The sequence below is a fragment of the Leptidea sinapis genome, chromosome 43 (genome assembly GCF_905404315.1).
Source record: "Leptidea sinapis chromosome 43, ilLepSina1.1, whole genome shotgun sequence".
In the NCBI taxonomy this organism is placed as follows: domain Eukaryota; kingdom Metazoa; phylum Arthropoda; class Insecta; order Lepidoptera; family Pieridae; genus Leptidea; species Leptidea sinapis.
Window position 1 is genome coordinate 894,033 of NC_066307.1, and position 18,281 is coordinate 912,313.

An 18,281-nucleotide genomic window follows, 5' to 3' on the forward strand; every position below is an offset into this window, starting at 1 on the left:
TCTTATAGCTAGTACTTTTTTATGTAGGTTAATTTATTCATATTATTAGTGAGTACCGAGGATTGTAAGCATATAACATGTTTTCCACGCAAGAATTTTGAAAATATTGGCTTTGTAACATAGATGGCGGCCCGGCAGACGTGAACTCATATCGCTCAAGGTCGCTGGCATTTAGTGTCGCCTTAACTCAAATATTTACAGTATAAATCTCTCAGATACGTCGTTAAGTACACTAAAACAGTATCCAAAACTTATCTGATAATTAGTTTTATTGAAATAAGTGGAAATCGATGAATGATTTATACGAAACGCGGCCTTGAACATATTTGGTATTAGAAACGGAACGCAGTTTTAGATGCTTGAAAGCTATGGGTGTCAGCAGATAGTGTATAAAACGGGAATTTTTAAATGTCAATCAACAGCTGTTGTGATGGCGCAAGGAATTCTTAATCTCTTTTTTGTTCGCATTTATAGTCTGAGTTTTTCCTAAGTCGTCGTTATGGTGAACTTAAGTGTAAGCTATGTTATAAATACGGACTTCGACTCAACTCGCTAGGTTGAATGGGAAATGACTGTTTTGATTTTTTCGCTTATTGTTGTCAGATTTGTCTTCTTTCGCTCTGTTTCCGGCCTATTTAATTAAGCCGGGTTAAACACTAAACAATTTGTTATTTTTTAAAGTAATATTCTCATTACTAACTACGAAGCTTCACTTGTGGAATTGGCTCAGTTGTTAAGAGGTAAGGTCAGAGAGGTCGCGTGTTCGAGTCCCGTATCGTTTTAAGCACTTACAAAAACAAAAATATCAAAAAAGGCATTGAAATATCAAAACAGAGAGGGACAGATTGACGTTGATACTATTTGAAAATAATTTTGAAACCAAGGAAATAGTGTCGAGAACGTTTGTATGGAAAATAGACATTAATGATTTCTCTTAATTAGGCTTTTTTAATTTAATTATTATTAATTTCCTCTAAGCATTTAGTATCTCTGATAGTTGACCCAACACATTTTGGTACATATTCACCAGGACCATTTCATATCAATGACCAAATAAAAATGTATTTTCATTTAAGTATTCATAACATCTGAAGATTGAAGCTATTGTTTTGATCATACTAATTTGTATATAAACATCAACTGCAGGATATCAACATCATATTTATGTTTTTTTCTTTGTAATGTACTAGGGGGCCAGACACGTAAGTACATAAAAAAACATCCATGGATCGTAATAAAGCATTCATATTAATCATACAAATATTTGTACATAAGTAACGGAACTAATTTAATGGTAACAGCAGTCTTGTGATTCAAGGGAAAATATTAAAATTACTTTTTTATTTCAGACAAAACCTCAATTCGGATTTCACGGACAGTGCCCTGGGCAGTACAGACAAGAGTCCGCTTCCGTATGGGAACTTCCAACTCCGAGACACCACGGTGCAGTCTATTCTGTCACACCCTCGATATGGGCCAAAGTAAGATCACAATATTATCATCGTCTTTCTGTCATCTCTTTTGCTAGCTAGTTATTATAACCGTGGTTCTCTTAATTAATATAACCAGCAGTTCTTAAAACAATAAATATTATAGTGTATGATAATATAATAATACGTCAGATCCAGGGGCGTAGCTACCGCCGCATCTGCCGTATCAAGTATACGAGCCCCCGACCGCGACGTGCGTAAGCAAAAATTAATAAAAACTTTTGCCGAAAAAAGGCAAGGAGAGTGTATTTTAATTTGAATTTTTTGTAAAAATATTGGAAAAAGTGACAGATGGATAATAATGATGAATAAATAATTCGTTTAATTTTATGCATTTTTTTTTCTTATATGAGAAATCTATCACTGCGTAGTATGTGTGGGGTAAGACTGACTGATAGAATTCCGAATGCGGTAATACGAGCGCGCTGTGGTTTGAAAGAGGATGTTGTGACAAGGACTGAAAAAGGAATGCTAAAATGGTTTGGACACGTGGAGCGAATGAGTGAAGAAAGAATGACGCATCAAATATATAAAGCAAGTGTGTGTGGGCAAGTCGGTCGCGGGAGACCTCGTAGAACATTCGTCGATCAAATTGGGGACGTTTTGAGAAAGGAGAGGTCCGAAGCACCCGCAACCGGCGAGCATGTATGAAAAGAGTAAGGAATGTAGAGGAAGCGCGTGAGGTTTGTAAGGATAGAAGCAAATGGCATTCTATTGTCTCTGCCTACCCCGACTCCCGTTGTTCCCACAAGGCGTGAGTATGTGTGTGTGTGTGTGTGTGTGTGAGAGAGAAATCTTTACCGCCAAGCCGGAATCCCGCCAAGGCACGCTACGCCATTTTTGTTTGTTGTATATTTCATCTTATCAATATGTTGTAACTTTAAAAATCATTAATTGGAATATTGATTTTAAACCTTAAACGTTCGATTATTATTACTCCAAAAACATAATTTTTGTTTCTGAAAAAGTAGAAAAGAATATTACATCGTGTGGTTGCCTTAATTTTTTTAGTCGTAAATTATTATTTTTTAATTATCATCGTAACCTTAAATTACGACTCGTACGCCCTGGTCACCCGCCCTCGCTCTAAGATCAAGGTCACTGGCATGTATGAACGCCTTAAACTGAGTACGCATTCAGGTAATTTTAAATCGGTTTTCCAGTAATCTGAGTATATTACAATTATTATTTTACTACAACATTATTTTAAGATATTTTTAAGCTTTTTATTACATTTTTAAGCTGGCTAAAGTAGCTTTGGATCTACGTGAAGTACCTAACACAGGCACTACTATTTACATTTTATTAGATTTACTTACTTCCATTTTCAGAGTTTGAGACACAATTAAGTCCGTCACATATATAGCTATAATATTTTATGGATAGGAATATTTTCAAATGAACAGTTCTTGTTGCAAGCTTCGTCATGCCCTTTTAAATGTCATTACTTGTGACTGTGTCGTGGGGCGGGTCATTTCCTTCGCTAAAGTATGATCGAGGGGAACAATGACTGGTCCAAGCGTCTGATATTGAAAAGCGTCAAACTCGTAGATGAGTGCTGCTTGTGTGCATTACATATACAAATTTTTTACTTGCTTGTGTGAGTCAAAACAATTAGTTTAAAACAACAGAAAGTAGTTTATTAATTAAGTGTGGCAATGAGTTTCTTGCCACTTCTTCTTATTACAACTCATCTTTTCGCAAGAGTTACTAAATTCTTTGACTATGAGATAAATGAATAAAGCAATTTTTATTCGATTTTATTTGACATATTTCCAATAGAAACCTTCGATTGACCATAGACGTAGCATGCAACACCATAATATGTAGCGCTAGAAATAGTAAAGCTGATTCTCGGATGCGCTTTAAATGTAAAATGTTATGTATATTAAATGTGTTTCTCATAATGTGTACGCACCCTTAATTTGATTCCTCAGGTCAGCGTTGGGGTCAAATATGTACACATACCTCAAGTTTGGACTTCCGCGAGTATTTCCACCAAACCACAATGAATCTCAACGGTCTGGTACTCCCAAACCAAAGACATCTATCGGAAGTGGAATGAAATCAGTACCCAGGTAATAATGTCTCCGTCTGGAAATTTACATTTATAGTCATCACCATATCAAAAAGAATTTAAAGGAAGGAATCAATTTTGAGATAATAAATGCCTTTTATCAGCCGGAAGACGTCCACTGCTGGACAAAGGCCTCCCTCAAAGATCCTCACGATGATCGGTCTCGCAGCGAAACTTTAAGCATACGCCTCCATTGCCCTCTTAGCGACCATGAGCTTTCTCATCAGGCCCATACTTAGCGACCACGGCTGCGTACCGTAAGTCATCATTGGCAACAAGTCAACTTGAAAAAAAGTGTATTTTATTAAACTTGAACTAACTGATATTTGAAATGGTTTGTTTTATTTTCGTTATTGGTAAGCACAAATACTAAGTTTAAAAGTGCGCGCAAACGAAATTGCGGGTAAAAGTTCGTTTTATCTAAATTATTCCTACCATCCAAAGAATCACTACATGTTATTAAACAAAATCCTCCACCGCGTCTGTCTTTCTATCTATTCGCGATAAGCTCAGAAACTACTGCACCGATTTTCATGCTGTTTTCACCAATGGTTCTCAAGGAATAGTTTAAAATATAATTTGTTTTATATTTTTTTATACATTTTTGTACTCATTGACGATATTTGTCGGAGGTGTCGGAAAAAATAAGCCGTCTGGCAGCTTTCAACGAACACACTGTTTAAACCGTTTGAGATAATATAACAAAATAATGTATTATGGAATTGAGGATTTATCTTATATAGGTCTACACAAAAGTCCTCAAGTCCTCTCTTAAGGATATCAAACTATATCCATTTTAGTACTTTAAAAAAATTGGCATTTTAAAGCGGTAACGCAAAAGCTGTTACACAGTTCATTTTTAACTCGATTAACTTTGACGACCCATTTCCGATGGCTATAGACAACATCAGTCCGGAATACTTACATCATTTTTTTCTATTGACAGAACAGCGTCTGTAGGGTCAGCAAGTACTATATAAAACATAATATTACCAATTAGTAGAAAAAATTGCATCAAGCCCAATCCTTTGACTCTGTTCCTTACACAAGCCACTCGATTTACTAGCTCGTTATCTGCTGTTACTAATGTCAAAACTTCACGTACTGCAGAGCCATAGACCAGCGACATGCGACTGTATCCTTCTATAAAAAACGCTTTGCCATTATGTGACTTTGTGTTTGTTTCAGTATACAAGTAGTACTGTAGACCTATACTTATGATTAAGCTTTTGTTGTAGCACAGCACTCTTTTATCAGATTCATATATTTTCATTGAACATTTCAGAATCCAGCGTCAAAGTCGAGGCATCCGAGAGACCTCATCAGGTTACGACAGCTCTGACAACGAGACCTCGATGAACTACAAGCACAGTCGAAAGTACCGGTCAGACCCTGACTTCAGATTGCAGAATATGCAACAAACATACCAGGTCAGGGATATTAAGTATAGTGATAGTAATCTTTCAGGTGGTTTCTCAAACATGGCCGTCCAAAGTAAACCTGGCGGCGGACTGTCATTGCGGAAGCGACAGACATCGGAAAGAGCTGGAGTGAATTCAAGAGAGATGCTCAGGACCGATCGCGATGTAGATGCACTATGGGTGCTCTCTGCAGCAGCTAGGGCATACAGGAACTTAAATAAATGAATGTTGGGTGTCACGATGACGTTATTAGGATACTAGCAAGCTCATTATTATTCTATTTTGTTTAAAAATATTGTTAATTGCCGCTGTGGAGGACAAGCGTGATGATCAATCAAAATATGCTTTCTAGAAATTCATCGTTGACATTAAATTAACAGAAAAAAGTATTTCAATTAGTCAACACAAATATTAAATCATATCAAAATCATTTTATTTTACAGGACACTTATGAATGTTAAAAGTTTTCATTAAACCCCTAGCTCGGAGTTTTTGTATGATACACTCGATAGTCTTCTAATAATCACCACCACCAATATTTCATCTTCTTCTTTCTTTTTTTTATGAAAATATGGGACGAGACGAGCAGGACTTTCAGCTAATGGTAATTGATACGCCCTAACCATTACAATGCAGTGCCGCTCAGGATTCTTGAAAAACAAAAAATTCTGAGCGGCACTACAATTGCACTCGTCACTTTGAGACATAAGATGCTACGTCTCATTTGCCCAGTAATTTGACTAGCTACGGCGCCCTTCAGACCGAAACACAGTTATGTTTGCACATTACTGCTTCTCGGCAGACATAGGCGTCGTTCTGGTACCCATACTCTAGCCGGCCTCCCACTGGTGAATATGTCGATCTTAACTTCTGTATATTTTGTAGCATGCAACAGGAGTGCCATTGGTTGCGATGCACCAGGCTGGTATCAGAGATTCTCACTATACCAGCTCCCGTAATAAGTCCGTCAGTGAAGCCAACCTTCTGGGTATCGACGCAAGAACTAGATACACTAACAGGAGGAGCAGTGTTGCTGACTTCGTTCCCGACAATGACCATCAAAGGTATTTTCCTAAATTAATTAAAACTTCTCGATAGAAAGTAATTGCAGCGAAAATATAAAATGTTCATCATATTGTATAGCCAGAAGTTATTGATGACTATTGGATTTCATTCAATTTTTGTTTAATCGTCTGACATACTAAGAATAGAAGAAAAGTGTGTAAGCATTCTAATCAAAAATATATTTAGAATAGAATTAGAATGCTTACGAGATAGCCTGGGTGGAAGTTACAGTAACCAGTACCACGTTAGTTTATCCTCATCTCTCATAAAAATCTTCACTCAGGCAGGTCCTTACGGGAATTCTTTCTCTGCCTATTAGGTAAGTTGATTATTCTGCATGAAAATTGTATAAATCAGTAAATTAATAAATTCTCTGCAGTTATATGATGCCGTCATCTCACCTGGGGGGTCGCATGTCAAAAGCCGGTAGCCACATGTCTCTGGCGCAGTCCAGGAAGCACTCCACCCTCAGGCCAGGCGACCATCTGGACGGCTACGCACACTCCGCATATATCTATCCTAATTACTATGTAAGTATTGAAGCTTATATTAGAGCTGATTAAATGAGTTGGTTAGACCAAGGAAAGATGACAAATCTGTTTCTTAACTTGTAGCAGTAAAAGAAAATTGATGTTTATGTTTTGCTGTTGGATATGAATAGGTCCATCTATGGGTGGCTTCATACTGAACGAAGGTTCGTCAGAAATATGCGGTGTATAACAACTCTAGCCATTTACCAAGTGGGAAGAAAATACAAAGTGATCACCCGCATGCCAGCCTTGTTGTGCCGACAGAGTTGGCTATTGGAAATTGGATCCAATTAGAATATAATGAGGATAACCTTTGTCGAGTATAGCCTTTTCTGCAATACTTTGACCATCTCCTGCATCCTAGGATGTTGATATCCATCGCTGTTATCTAGCTCGCATCACATATGGCCTTGCATTAAGTGAATTATTTAAGCCGTAGTACGAGTATTTGTAGACGGTGTTCTCAGGGATTTTAACAATGAAATAATTATCTAGTTTCTTTCAATGTTCTGTGCTCATCCATCCGTCCATTACAAACGGGCGGTTTCTCAAAAAACAGAATTGATTTTAGATTTTATACAGTTGATTCTATGACATTTGCCACTTTAGCAATAATAATAAACACCATGATGGTATAAACCAAAATGGTAGCGCGGCGTGCTAATTTAAAAATTAGTAAAAAAAAAGTTTATTTTACGAATATATTTAAAAATCTTTCGTAGATCGATGTACTCGAAAACTATCTGATTTATGTAATTACAGGTGAACAACATAGAGATAACATCACCGGAGAACAAGTCCACGCTACTGGTATCTGGACTGAGCTTTGAGGTGAAGTCTGGAGAGATCCTCGCTGTCTTGGCAACCTCCCACTACGAGGCTACAGGCCTGTTGGATGTCCTCGCTGGAGTTAGGAAGGTTACTTATTTCATTTATCTTAGAGTCATTTGAAATTGATAAGCAACTGAAAGTCATAAAAATGCTAAGAGTTTTCGTAATATCATCTAAAACAGTCTCTTGATCTCTCACTTTGGCTAAAGTCGTCACTCCTTTATCACAAAAATGAAGTTAGTAACTCTTTGTTAAAACACTCTCCCACCAAACCATGGCTGAAGCAGAACGATTACCACGTTACACTTTGTCATTTTGCTTGTTGTAGTATTCTTCAATTGTGATAATTTTTTCATCATTGAAAAGAATAGTTCTATATTTTTCACGCGCGGACAGCAAGCATTTTGATCAATCTCTCTCTCGCTCTCTTTAACTGTAAGGGTTCATTTTGACATTGTCGACAATAAGTAAAGCTTTAGATCTTTTATGATATACGATATTGAAATATACGACTGATACGCTTGACTTCTGAAGTGTTTTGAAATCAAGTAAACTACTTGATGTAAAACAATAATTGCAATTCTCTATAATTCAACACCTTATTCAATTATTGTGATTTTATATTAACCTCGAAAAGAATATGTGAAATGGCGGGAAATGTGAAGTTTCTAACATCATAAACGCTTTTAAAATTTAATAATAACTATGGCCAGACTAGTTATATCATAAATAATTTCTTTGTACAAATTAGGTACTGTCTATACGTGTCAGTAGAGCTACTGGAAACCCAAGTGCTATCAGTTATTTTGGCCAACGTAAAAACGGCGTACACCTTATAAAGCCGCCTCCTTTGATGCCTCTGGCGTTGCAAGAAAGTATGGGCGGCGATATTTGCTTACTCATATTGTGCGAGTTTGTCGTCTTATTCCTTAAAAAAACCTCACGGATATCATTTGTTTTTATTCCAGAAATTAAGTGGTGATATAGTGCTGAACGGTCAGCCGGTTGCTTCCTCGACGCTTCGTAAGGTGGCTGCGTACGTCCGGAAGGACACTTCCTTATGTCCCTCCATGACTGTGGAGCACACCCTGCGGTTTCATGCTGCGCTCAGAAGACCCAGGAATAATGTTAACCAGGTCAAAGTGGATAATAAGGATCGGGTATGTAGACTGAAAATACCTTAAAATTCACTCGTATATAACTTAAACTCATAAACGACCCTGAACGCATTTAATATGGAGTGCCTTATATGCCTTCAATAACACCAAAACCCACACTCTTCTAACTGAAACTCAGTTCTGTCCCAGACGAACACTGCATATTATTTTAGTCAATAGATAATAAATATTTAGGAGTCAAGGACAAATATAGCAAAATAATTGGTATCAGAATACAAACGAGGAAGACTTTCAAAACGTAGGGAGGAACTAAGATCAACAGCGGAAAACCTGGATTGGAAGACAGACCACCTGGCTGGAGATCGTACAAATTGGAAATATGTGGACGAGGCCTTTGTCAAAAAAGTTTGGCTTATATGTAAAGTAGGTAAATCAATTCATAATGTCTTTATCTTCTTTCAGATAAATCTTCTCATTGAAGAGTTGGGCTTGGAGCAAGTGAGAGACACAAACGTAAGCCGCCTCACTCGCTCTGAGGTCCGTCGCCTTAACGTGGCGTGCCAGCTTCTTCTAGACATGGCCGTCCTTATCCTTGATCAGCCTACGAAAGAAATGGATATATTTGACACATTTTTCCTCGTGGAGTATTTGAGGAACTGGGCCAGTACAGGTCGATTAGTTATTATGTCGCTCCATCCACCCACCTATGAGATATTCGCAATGCTGACAAAGGTAAGCTATTGAGATGATTTTGCCATCGAATCATACATTTACATGAATAGGTTGATGCTAACTTGCATCAAAAATAACATATCGTGAATATATTTTTGTTAAAACTTTACAATAGTTATATGCTCTTCTGATATTATGACACATTTTACCCTGGAAGTAACCCCCATTGGAATTTTTCATTTATAAGGCAAGATTATACAGAAAAGTGATTCAGCAGACTTCGTCAGCCTTAAGGATTTATAAAACATTAGTGTGTACATGGTAAATAAAGTTCTTCGTTGTTTGCCTTCTATATAGCTATCTAGAATATTCCAAAGAGCTACTAACCTAATTAATCGTAGATTTGAGTGATTTATTCGCCAGAGCGGTTCAGCGAAACTTTGTAACTAACTTGTTTTCGCAGTTTCCGGGTGGATAAAATAGCTGAAAAGCCGGTTATGAGTTCCTTTGGCAGTCCTGTCTTAAAGGAATTGTTAGTGAAAGCGTCACGGGGCGGCTCAAATCATTTCCTAAAAGATGGTTGGCCCATACATCATCGTTAAATGCTAACCCTTTTATTCATAATGGTCCCCTAACTTTAATAAGCCGCTTAGGAGTGTTTTTTCTCATTCTGACTTAGGTCAATAGAAGAGGACAGAGTGAGAATTAGCAATGCTTTTAAGTTAGCAGACTATTATGAATAAGGGGGTTAGGCTACAAATAATGATTTAAAAGAGTCGCAGTTCTGGTCACTGCACAATAAAGCTCATAATTTCCATCTACAAATTGATTAGTATCATATACCTACCCCTTATACCTAAATGAAAAATTGATTTTGATTTGAGGAACACTGTAGTGATCCTCTGGTTTTAAAGAGACGACGGTGATCACTTGCCATTATAAGACTAGTCTAGTTTGTCCTCTTAACCCTATTATTTTTCTTATTGATTTAATTGTTCACGCCTTTTCTTACTTTTTTACTGTATCGCTCAAGGCATGTATTTATTTAGTTATTTTTAATTTTATTGGTTATAGGCATCTAAATTTTGTCACCGTTGGTAATTGGTATTTTACATCGAAGGTTATTATTATATTCGAAATATAAGTGATGCGTTTTCATTAACAGGTGGTGCTAATATCAGCTGGTCGAACCATGTTTAGCGGGTACCGGAGGGATATGTTGCCATATTTCGCTTCCATTGATTACCCTTGTCCAGCATTTAAAAACCCTTCCGACTATTACTGTAAGTATTAAGTACTCTACAAAACAAATTATATTTATTTATGGGCGGTCGCCAAATTGAATTATATTATTTTTATGGGTTGGACTAATACTTCAAGAAGTAGTTCAATTTTTAAATTTTTGTATAGCGAATCTAAATATGGATCTGAGCTGCTACTCAAAATTACCGATCACATAAAGACAGAACAATTTTTCATACCAGAACCCGGAACCCGGCAGAAATAGCTGTGGTGGTAGTACTGCCCCGGACAAACTTTGGACATACTCTCAGTAAATTAAATTTGTAACTAAAATTTATAAGCGACGCAGGACTCGATCTGGCGACCTTTCGGGTTTCGTCCGAGCTCGACCCGTTCTAGTGACGTGTGGTTGGTAGATCTTGGTATGTCTTGTTCAATTCTCAGGTTGTGGCTAACAGGATCTACTTTACAGTTGATAACCTGCTGAACCCCAAAAATTGCATATTAGGAAATTGACTTGAGATGTCAGACTCAGTTGTTACAATAACTTATGTTACTATTTAGGGACTAAAGTTATGTATGTCGTAGTGGACCTTGTGACCCTGGACGATCTGTCTGCGGCGGCCATGCTGGAGTCCTCCGGGAGGATAGAGTCCCTGGCGGGTGTGTTCGCGGGGGCGCATTCCCCGCCTCACCCTCCCGCTCCCGTGCCGCTGCCCGCGCCGGCACCCAGTGCCAACCCTGTCGCCCAGGTCTTCGCCCTCGTAGAGTGAGTTAATACCCTACCCGCAGCGCGCAACTGTACCACCTTTAAAAATCTAAATAGTCAATACATGGCATAAATACATGGAAGCTACTACTACGTGCAAAAGCGGCGTGAGCTAAAGACCTCACGAAATAGGTAGAGCCTTCATTAAGGCGAGGCAAACAATACGGAATGCATCAATTCGTGAACGGGTGCTCCTTGTGGTGCCAGGTCGACATTTATGACTGTTATAGTTTAAAAATCATTGTATTTGTTGGATACGATTACTAATTATAATAGGAATGACGACCATCATTTTCATGAAGCATACTTTAATCATGATAAATCCAATATAGGATAATTTATATTTATACACTTTATTACTTTTTATGAAATATTTGATATTTAAAACTGATATTATATTGAAAATATATTGGATGTAGCACCTTACTACTAATTTGTTTTGTATATTACAGCCATTGTAAAATATGCTATTCATTGAAAAGTATCGCTGTTGAGTTTCTTGTAAGAATGTTCTTCTCACGAACTCTACTATTTCCGAACATATGATAGATTCAGTAATTTAAAAGAAATATTCATAGTGACCATCCAAAAGCGCTTAGTTTAAGCCCAATTGAATAAAGCTTATTTTTTTGAAGAGTGAACACGCTTTTTGTTTTTTTTTTTTTTGGAATATTATAGGTAGGAAAAACCAAACTTCTTTGTTTCTTTGTACAGATAACATGTATGTTTCTGCGATTTTGGCAACCGAAAAGTGTGACTTCTAGTTTTATTTTTATAGTTGATCCAGTCCTACACTGGTCTGGATCAACTCTTGATGGAACTCTGGATTACTGGACTGGAATAATTTGAGCCGAGCATAACATTATGAATTGTCACTACTTTTATTTTATTTATACTCCCTACTCTTATTTATACTTATTTCATCAAACAATTTTTTTGGAATTGTTTTTTCCTCGTTAATTGGGACACTCATAAACTAGGTTTATGCACATTCTATATGTTTTAATGGCTCAATAAAATACGAATATAATATAATCAGGCACCACCTTACATAGTTTTAATAATCTCCTACCTATATTATAATACCTATGGAAGTACATAGTACAGGGTGAAGGATTACTTCAAGTGTTCAAGCTATGAGATTTTGTCCTAGAAGGAAGGGCGGTTTTCAAGGAACTTATATCCCACGTGCAACTGAACAATTACTTACTTATATTAAATAATTAATTAAACACATATATATATATATATATATATATATATATGTTATGGATACCTAAAAAGTGTTCACCTATTTAAAAAGCTGACAACGCTCATGTGATTCCTGTGGTCGCATGAGAGTATGGGCGGCAGTGGTCTCTTACAATCTGGAGACCTGTAAGCATGAAAAACTCAATTGTGGGGCTGGCACAGTACTAATATTAATTATATTTTTTTAATTTTATATAAATTTTCTTTTATTTCTAATAATAAAATATATTTCAGAAAAAGCTTGCTGTACACTCAAATGACGACACTGTCAAACGTCATCACGCGAGTGCTGATCGCCGCCATAATGTCTCTCATCACTGGTACGCTGTTTTGGGACTTGCCGACCACAGACCCCAAGGTAAGACCTTGCCATCCTCACAATTACAACAATGTAAATGTCACATCATCACAATTTTAAAATTATCACAAAACTGAAATAGAAAGTCAGTGACAAATTGAAATAATTGTTATTAATTATTTATGCACAACGCGTCTTAACCATAGAACAGAAAAAACTAGTTTTCTGTTCCGTGGTCTTACCGCGTCGGGTATGTTGCGGATGCGCATGTAGATTGCTTCTACACCATCATGCTCAATCTGTGCACATCTCTGATGCGCAGGGTTCGGGCTAGTTCCAATGGCATCCTGAGGGCATTTGCTGACAGGTGTGAAATGGTGCTGGTGCAGCCTAATTGGGCTTGTCTTAGATATAAATAAAGGCTTAGATAGTTATTTAAGATTACTAACATTAGTTTTAGTGTGTGTTTTCCTTACTAACATATATGATCTTATGGTCGAATGAAATGGTTTTTATTTATTTATAAATCGCTATGCACACTACCTCCCATTCCCGAACAAGTATCCAGACCAAGTCCCTCGCCCCGTATTACTTCCGCCTGCCATTGATACACATTCAATAATAAACGTAGTATTTTAATGTTGTTTGTGAATTATATGTTCATAATTTTGGGTGGGATTTTTGTAAAAACTAGTAAAATTTACAATATATAGCCCATAGGCTACTTCTACACAGACACAATACTAACTTTTAACGTTTTATATAGCGAGTGCTCATAACCCTACAAGTTTGGGTTCAAAAAGAAAAATTACAATATAGAGTATGTACAGAGGCACCTTGTACGTCTACAATAAATATTGATCATATTGGCAGCCGTGTCATGTCACCGTTTTCATATCGAAAAAAAAATTAAAACATCTGTACTTGGAACTGACAAACAGGTAACAATTATGTATTTGACAATTATTGCATTATTACTGGGATCGAAAAGGGCGTACTAACCAAAAATATTTCCGCGTCAGTCAGTCATTTCAGTCCACTGTACAATTTCTTTTTCTTCTTTGTGCACGAGTAAGAATTACAAGGAGGAACGAAGGCTTTGTAAATAAAATGACCTTGAGTTGATTTGTACAGAGTCCAGTTAAAAAATGGTAAAGTGTATATTCGTAATTTTGCAGTTGACACAAAATGACCGCGTGGGGTTCCACTACGCGGTAGCGTGTGTGTCGTGTTGGCCGCTGCTACTGTGGCTGAGCGCGCGAGAGGCGAGCTCCGCGCGCCGCTACGTAGAGAGAGACATAGCCGTCGGACTGTACTCCAGGACGCTCTACATACTCTTTGATGTGAGTTACTCTAATCAATAAATGCATAGCGTGAATCGCGGAACTGAATTTACGGCTCATCATGATGGCCGTTTAGACCATAGAGTTCCAACATACTAGCGTATAGAAAAACAAAGTGTGCGAGAGAGATGAACACCTCTTACCATTGACCTGTATAAATACCACTGGACAAGCTGTTCCATATGTTTTTGTGCCTATTTGAAGCGTACTCGCGAGCGTCCAGAGAACTAATTTTGACGTATAATACAAATGGCTGCGAAGGAACGTACATTACTCTGAAGTATTTTTACATTGTTCGTTTTCCGTGTTATTTATGCTTCAAGAATCAACGTAATAAAGTACCTACACAATTTTTGTGTAAATAATTACCCACCATCTATCGATGTTTGCTGAGGTTGTCATCACTAGTTTTAGTACCGCAGTCTCTCTCTACATGGCCTGTTTGATATTCGCCAAAATGGCGAATCAGGCACAAAAGTACTTTGACAGCCACTAGTCCAGAGGTATATAGTAGAGCTCAGTGTCTAACAGATATACAGCAACATAGAAAAGTTAAGCATGAATTCGCTGTTACTGTACCCGAATTTATTGATAGGTTGTAAACATTATACTACCAGGTAATATATACGCTAGTATATTCCAAGTCGTTGGCCTTGACATGGCATGCATGAAGATTCCAAAAAAATTGCAACTTCTGTCGGTGGAACAAAAACTTCGAGCTATATTTTATCTATTTTGCTAGTACTAGTAATAGACAATGTGATCTTTATTATCTATATAAATCAAATACGCTATTTAAGAACCACCCCACCTAAAAATATAAATAATAAAATAAATAGAGATTGACCTGCGGTGACGGGCGATGACTTGTCGACTCTGGTATCTCAAATAAAACATTATAGCTAAGGTATAGAGTGAATGTCCATACTTCCATATACATAGTCCTCTTTCTACGCGTTCTCAGCTGTCTGTGTAAGCTACAGGGTGTGTGTATGTGACAGGGTATTGGTCGCACTGTGGGTAAGGGACTGCTTTGAACAGGGCAGCTGTTGGATGTAGAGCTCTCGAAACTTTGGGAAAAAATAATATTATATTTTACATCAATTTCCTTTCTTTAGTTGAAACCATCGACAGACATCTACATTTTTAATGGTTAATTCCAGCAATTTCTGGAGTTATGGTCGGGAGTGGTGACGTGGCTGGCGTACTTGGTACCGAGCTACGCGATGAGCGGGCTGTATGCGCAGGCGGCGGCTTCCTATGACGGCTTCTATGTTTACTTAGGTAATACATATATATCGGATGTTAAATTACAAATTAATATTTAGTATTTGTTATCCAAATGTTTTGAGTTTTCTTTTAGTGTTTCCACCAATATTTGTCTGACGAGACTGCAGTCTCGTGCCGGAGTTTGGCGAGTCAACTTCTCCTAAGGATGCCTCGTGTAGAGCGGAAACACGTGTGGAATTGTTTAAAGACAAATAATATGGGCGGAATTAACACTAAAGAAAATTCAAAACATTTTGATAATTATGGATTTCCGCAAAGTAACGCCAACTTCAATAAATTTTATTATTTGTTATATTAAATTAATAGGCAAGTACTAGAACTACTTACGTAACGGTCTTGTAATTTATTAGAATTCACGCATATTTCTTGTTATAATACTCTAGTAGGTAATTCTTAATAATTATAAACTCGGGTAAAGTACAATTATATACATAGTTATAATGTTATATTTATAATTATGATGTAGTTGTACCTACCGACACTTCTCTACCACAAGGATTAACATTATGGTTAAGTCGGTTGTTGTGAGACGAGCTGGGCTATTAACTATGTTCATCATAATTATATTAATTATAAAATTCAATGTGCAAGAATTATTACCTACATAATGTTTGTGACGATATGAAAACGATCTTGTGATGGTAAGTGTTACTACGCCCTGCACTTGACATTCTATATTGAACGCATAATTCTAAGTGGCATAGCAATTACGTCACTTTGAGGCATAAGATGGTAAGTCTCACTACACCTCTAATTTCACAATTTCTCAAACTTACTTACTACGTGCTTACTACATGACAGAAAAAGGCGCCTAATCACAGCCTGCCTCCCAGAGCAGCAGACACATATTACGGACTTCCATATTATGTCACATGCTGCCTCCACTCGCTTCAACTATTTCATACAAGCTCTGTTGAGGCCGATATTTTGTAAAACTCACATAAACTGCCCCACACTAGTTTTAACTGTACTGCTCTCTATTTTACAGTATAATTCTATTTACATTTCTACTTCCAGGCTATATGGTATTATACTTCATCAGCATACAGATGCTATGCCGCGCGGCAGTATTCCTAGTTCCGATGGAGAAGACAGCATCAGTGATATCCGGGTTCTGTCTCCTGCTCAGCACGTTGGTCAACGGGGTCATGCTGCAGCAACAAGATCTGCCACCGTACACCTCATGGCTGGATTATGTCTCTCCGTCCAGATGGGTCATCCCAGAGATTCTGCGGCGGGAAATGAGCGAAACCGCACTGAGAAGTAGTATTAGTAAAGATCTTAGGTGTACTAATAAACAGGTTTGTACACATCTATAATATCCCGTTGAGAAAAATTGTATTACTTTATTTTTCAATCGGCCATCTTGGTAACTGAAACGGTATTTCAGAAGACTTTATTATATATTTTTTTCACTATTACAGAGTAGGAGACCAAATTGTACCACTGCCCATATTTAACTCAAGCCACGAGTCAAAGGATAGCAAAGGGGAAAAAAGTGGCGCAATGTCCGTGGATACAATTCTCCTCTAGCTTACCAAAAACTGGGGCCCTACCATTAACTTTTAATAAGCGATGCGATTCCGATGCAGTTCAGTTTAGATACCGAAACGGAAACCGCTAAAATTCGTACCATGAAGTGCCTTTTACTGAATGGCGTTTGGATTGCTTATGAAGAATGAACGAAATAAATTTGTTTATGGTCCGCGGTGTGAGAGAGATGTCGCTCTACAGTCCTTTAATAAGTTTGTCTCTCTTACTCGAACCATATGCGTTGCGTTTCGAAACCTAAAATTATATGATTTTAGCGGTTTTCTTGCGTAGAAATTAATAAAAATACATTTTAAAATTACGCTTTATAGCGTCAAATTATAAACCATTACGCCCTTTTTGTACTTATTAAATAATAGTATTATAAATAAATATAGTTCTTTGAATACAGTAAAATTAAATGTTTGCTTAGGTGTTTTCGTAAAAATAACGAGTTTTTATAGCACCTCCATTGATTTGAAAGGAGGAGAACATTTTTTTTAATTATTCGTTCTTGCGAACAGGCTATAGCCCGGGCTCTTACTGCCTCGTCTTTAGTATTTTCATTTTTGGTAGGTATTTATTTTCAGTATTTTGTTTTACAACAGTCCCATGAAGTATTCTCATCTCATCCTTCATTCATCCATTTCCTTTTCTGTATGTTTTCACTATTTTTTAAAACTTATTAACATAACGATTCACTTTCCTCTAAGGAAGTAGCAACTTTTTTCGAATCTCTCACTTTGACACATAAGCTATCCAGTTTAGGTTGAAATATTACCTCATGGTACGAATCAATGAACGATCTAAGTAAATCAGTTTACGATTCAATTGTCATCATTTTTGACATTCAACTGACATCATTGCGATTTAATCAGTTGATTTGACGTCAACCTAACTTAGATAGCTCTAATCACGTTGTCGTACGAAACAAAGCAATTCATTTTAGGTTGTCAATTGAATCGCAATAAGAGTTCATGGTAGGCCCGCTAATCTTAGAATTGGTATGCAAATGATATAATATGGAGGTCCATTTGATGAGGAGGAGGTTTAGGTAAACCTACTACTCATTTAATTGTCTTTTATTGGAAAATGGCATACTTGATATAAAATTACAATACTTGCCGTTGACCGTTTTGACAGTTAATTCGAGTATTGCTGTCATCTCTGGTCTGGCGCACCCCAGTATCAGCCCGATCCATTTGATCTCGTGCAACGCAGAGCAGCTCGAATTGTCGGGGACTCAGTGCTCTGTGAACGGCTGGATCACTTGGCGTTGCGTAGAGACGTCGCTTCATTGTGTGTCTTCTACCGCATTTATCATGGGGAGTGTTCCGAAGAGCTGTTTAACCTT

At 37.3% G+C, this 18,281-nt stretch overlaps 1 protein-coding gene across 4 annotated transcripts in view; it reads left to right on the plus strand.

Annotated features, from left to right (window-relative positions):
• LOC126977053 (ATP-binding cassette sub-family G member 8) overlaps positions 1-18,281 on the plus strand; it is a 95,481-nt gene that overhangs the window by 63,160 nt on the left and 14,040 nt on the right. For 3 of the 4 annotated variants that reach the window (XM_050825721.1, XM_050825719.1, XM_050825718.1), the window contains exons 4-17: positions 1,350-1,481; positions 3,428-3,568; positions 4,853-4,997; positions 5,874-6,052; positions 6,433-6,583; positions 7,346-7,501; positions 8,383-8,574; positions 8,995-9,264; positions 10,370-10,487; positions 11,035-11,215; positions 12,701-12,824; positions 13,943-14,107; positions 15,271-15,391; positions 16,415-16,698. In XM_050825721.1, the coding sequence (XP_050681678.1) occupies positions 1,350-1,481; positions 3,428-3,568; positions 4,853-4,997; positions 5,874-6,052; positions 6,433-6,583; positions 7,346-7,501; positions 8,383-8,574; positions 8,995-9,264; positions 10,370-10,487; positions 11,035-11,215; positions 12,701-12,824; positions 13,943-14,107; positions 15,271-15,391; positions 16,415-16,698 (2,359 nt within the window). The remainder of the gene's footprint in view (positions 1-1,349; positions 1,482-3,427; positions 3,569-4,852; positions 4,998-5,873; positions 6,053-6,432; positions 6,584-7,345; positions 7,502-8,382; positions 8,575-8,994; positions 9,265-10,369; positions 10,488-11,034; positions 11,216-12,700; positions 12,825-13,942; positions 14,108-15,270; positions 15,392-16,414; positions 16,699-18,281) is intronic. The other variant, XM_050825720.1, reaches the window with a different exon arrangement.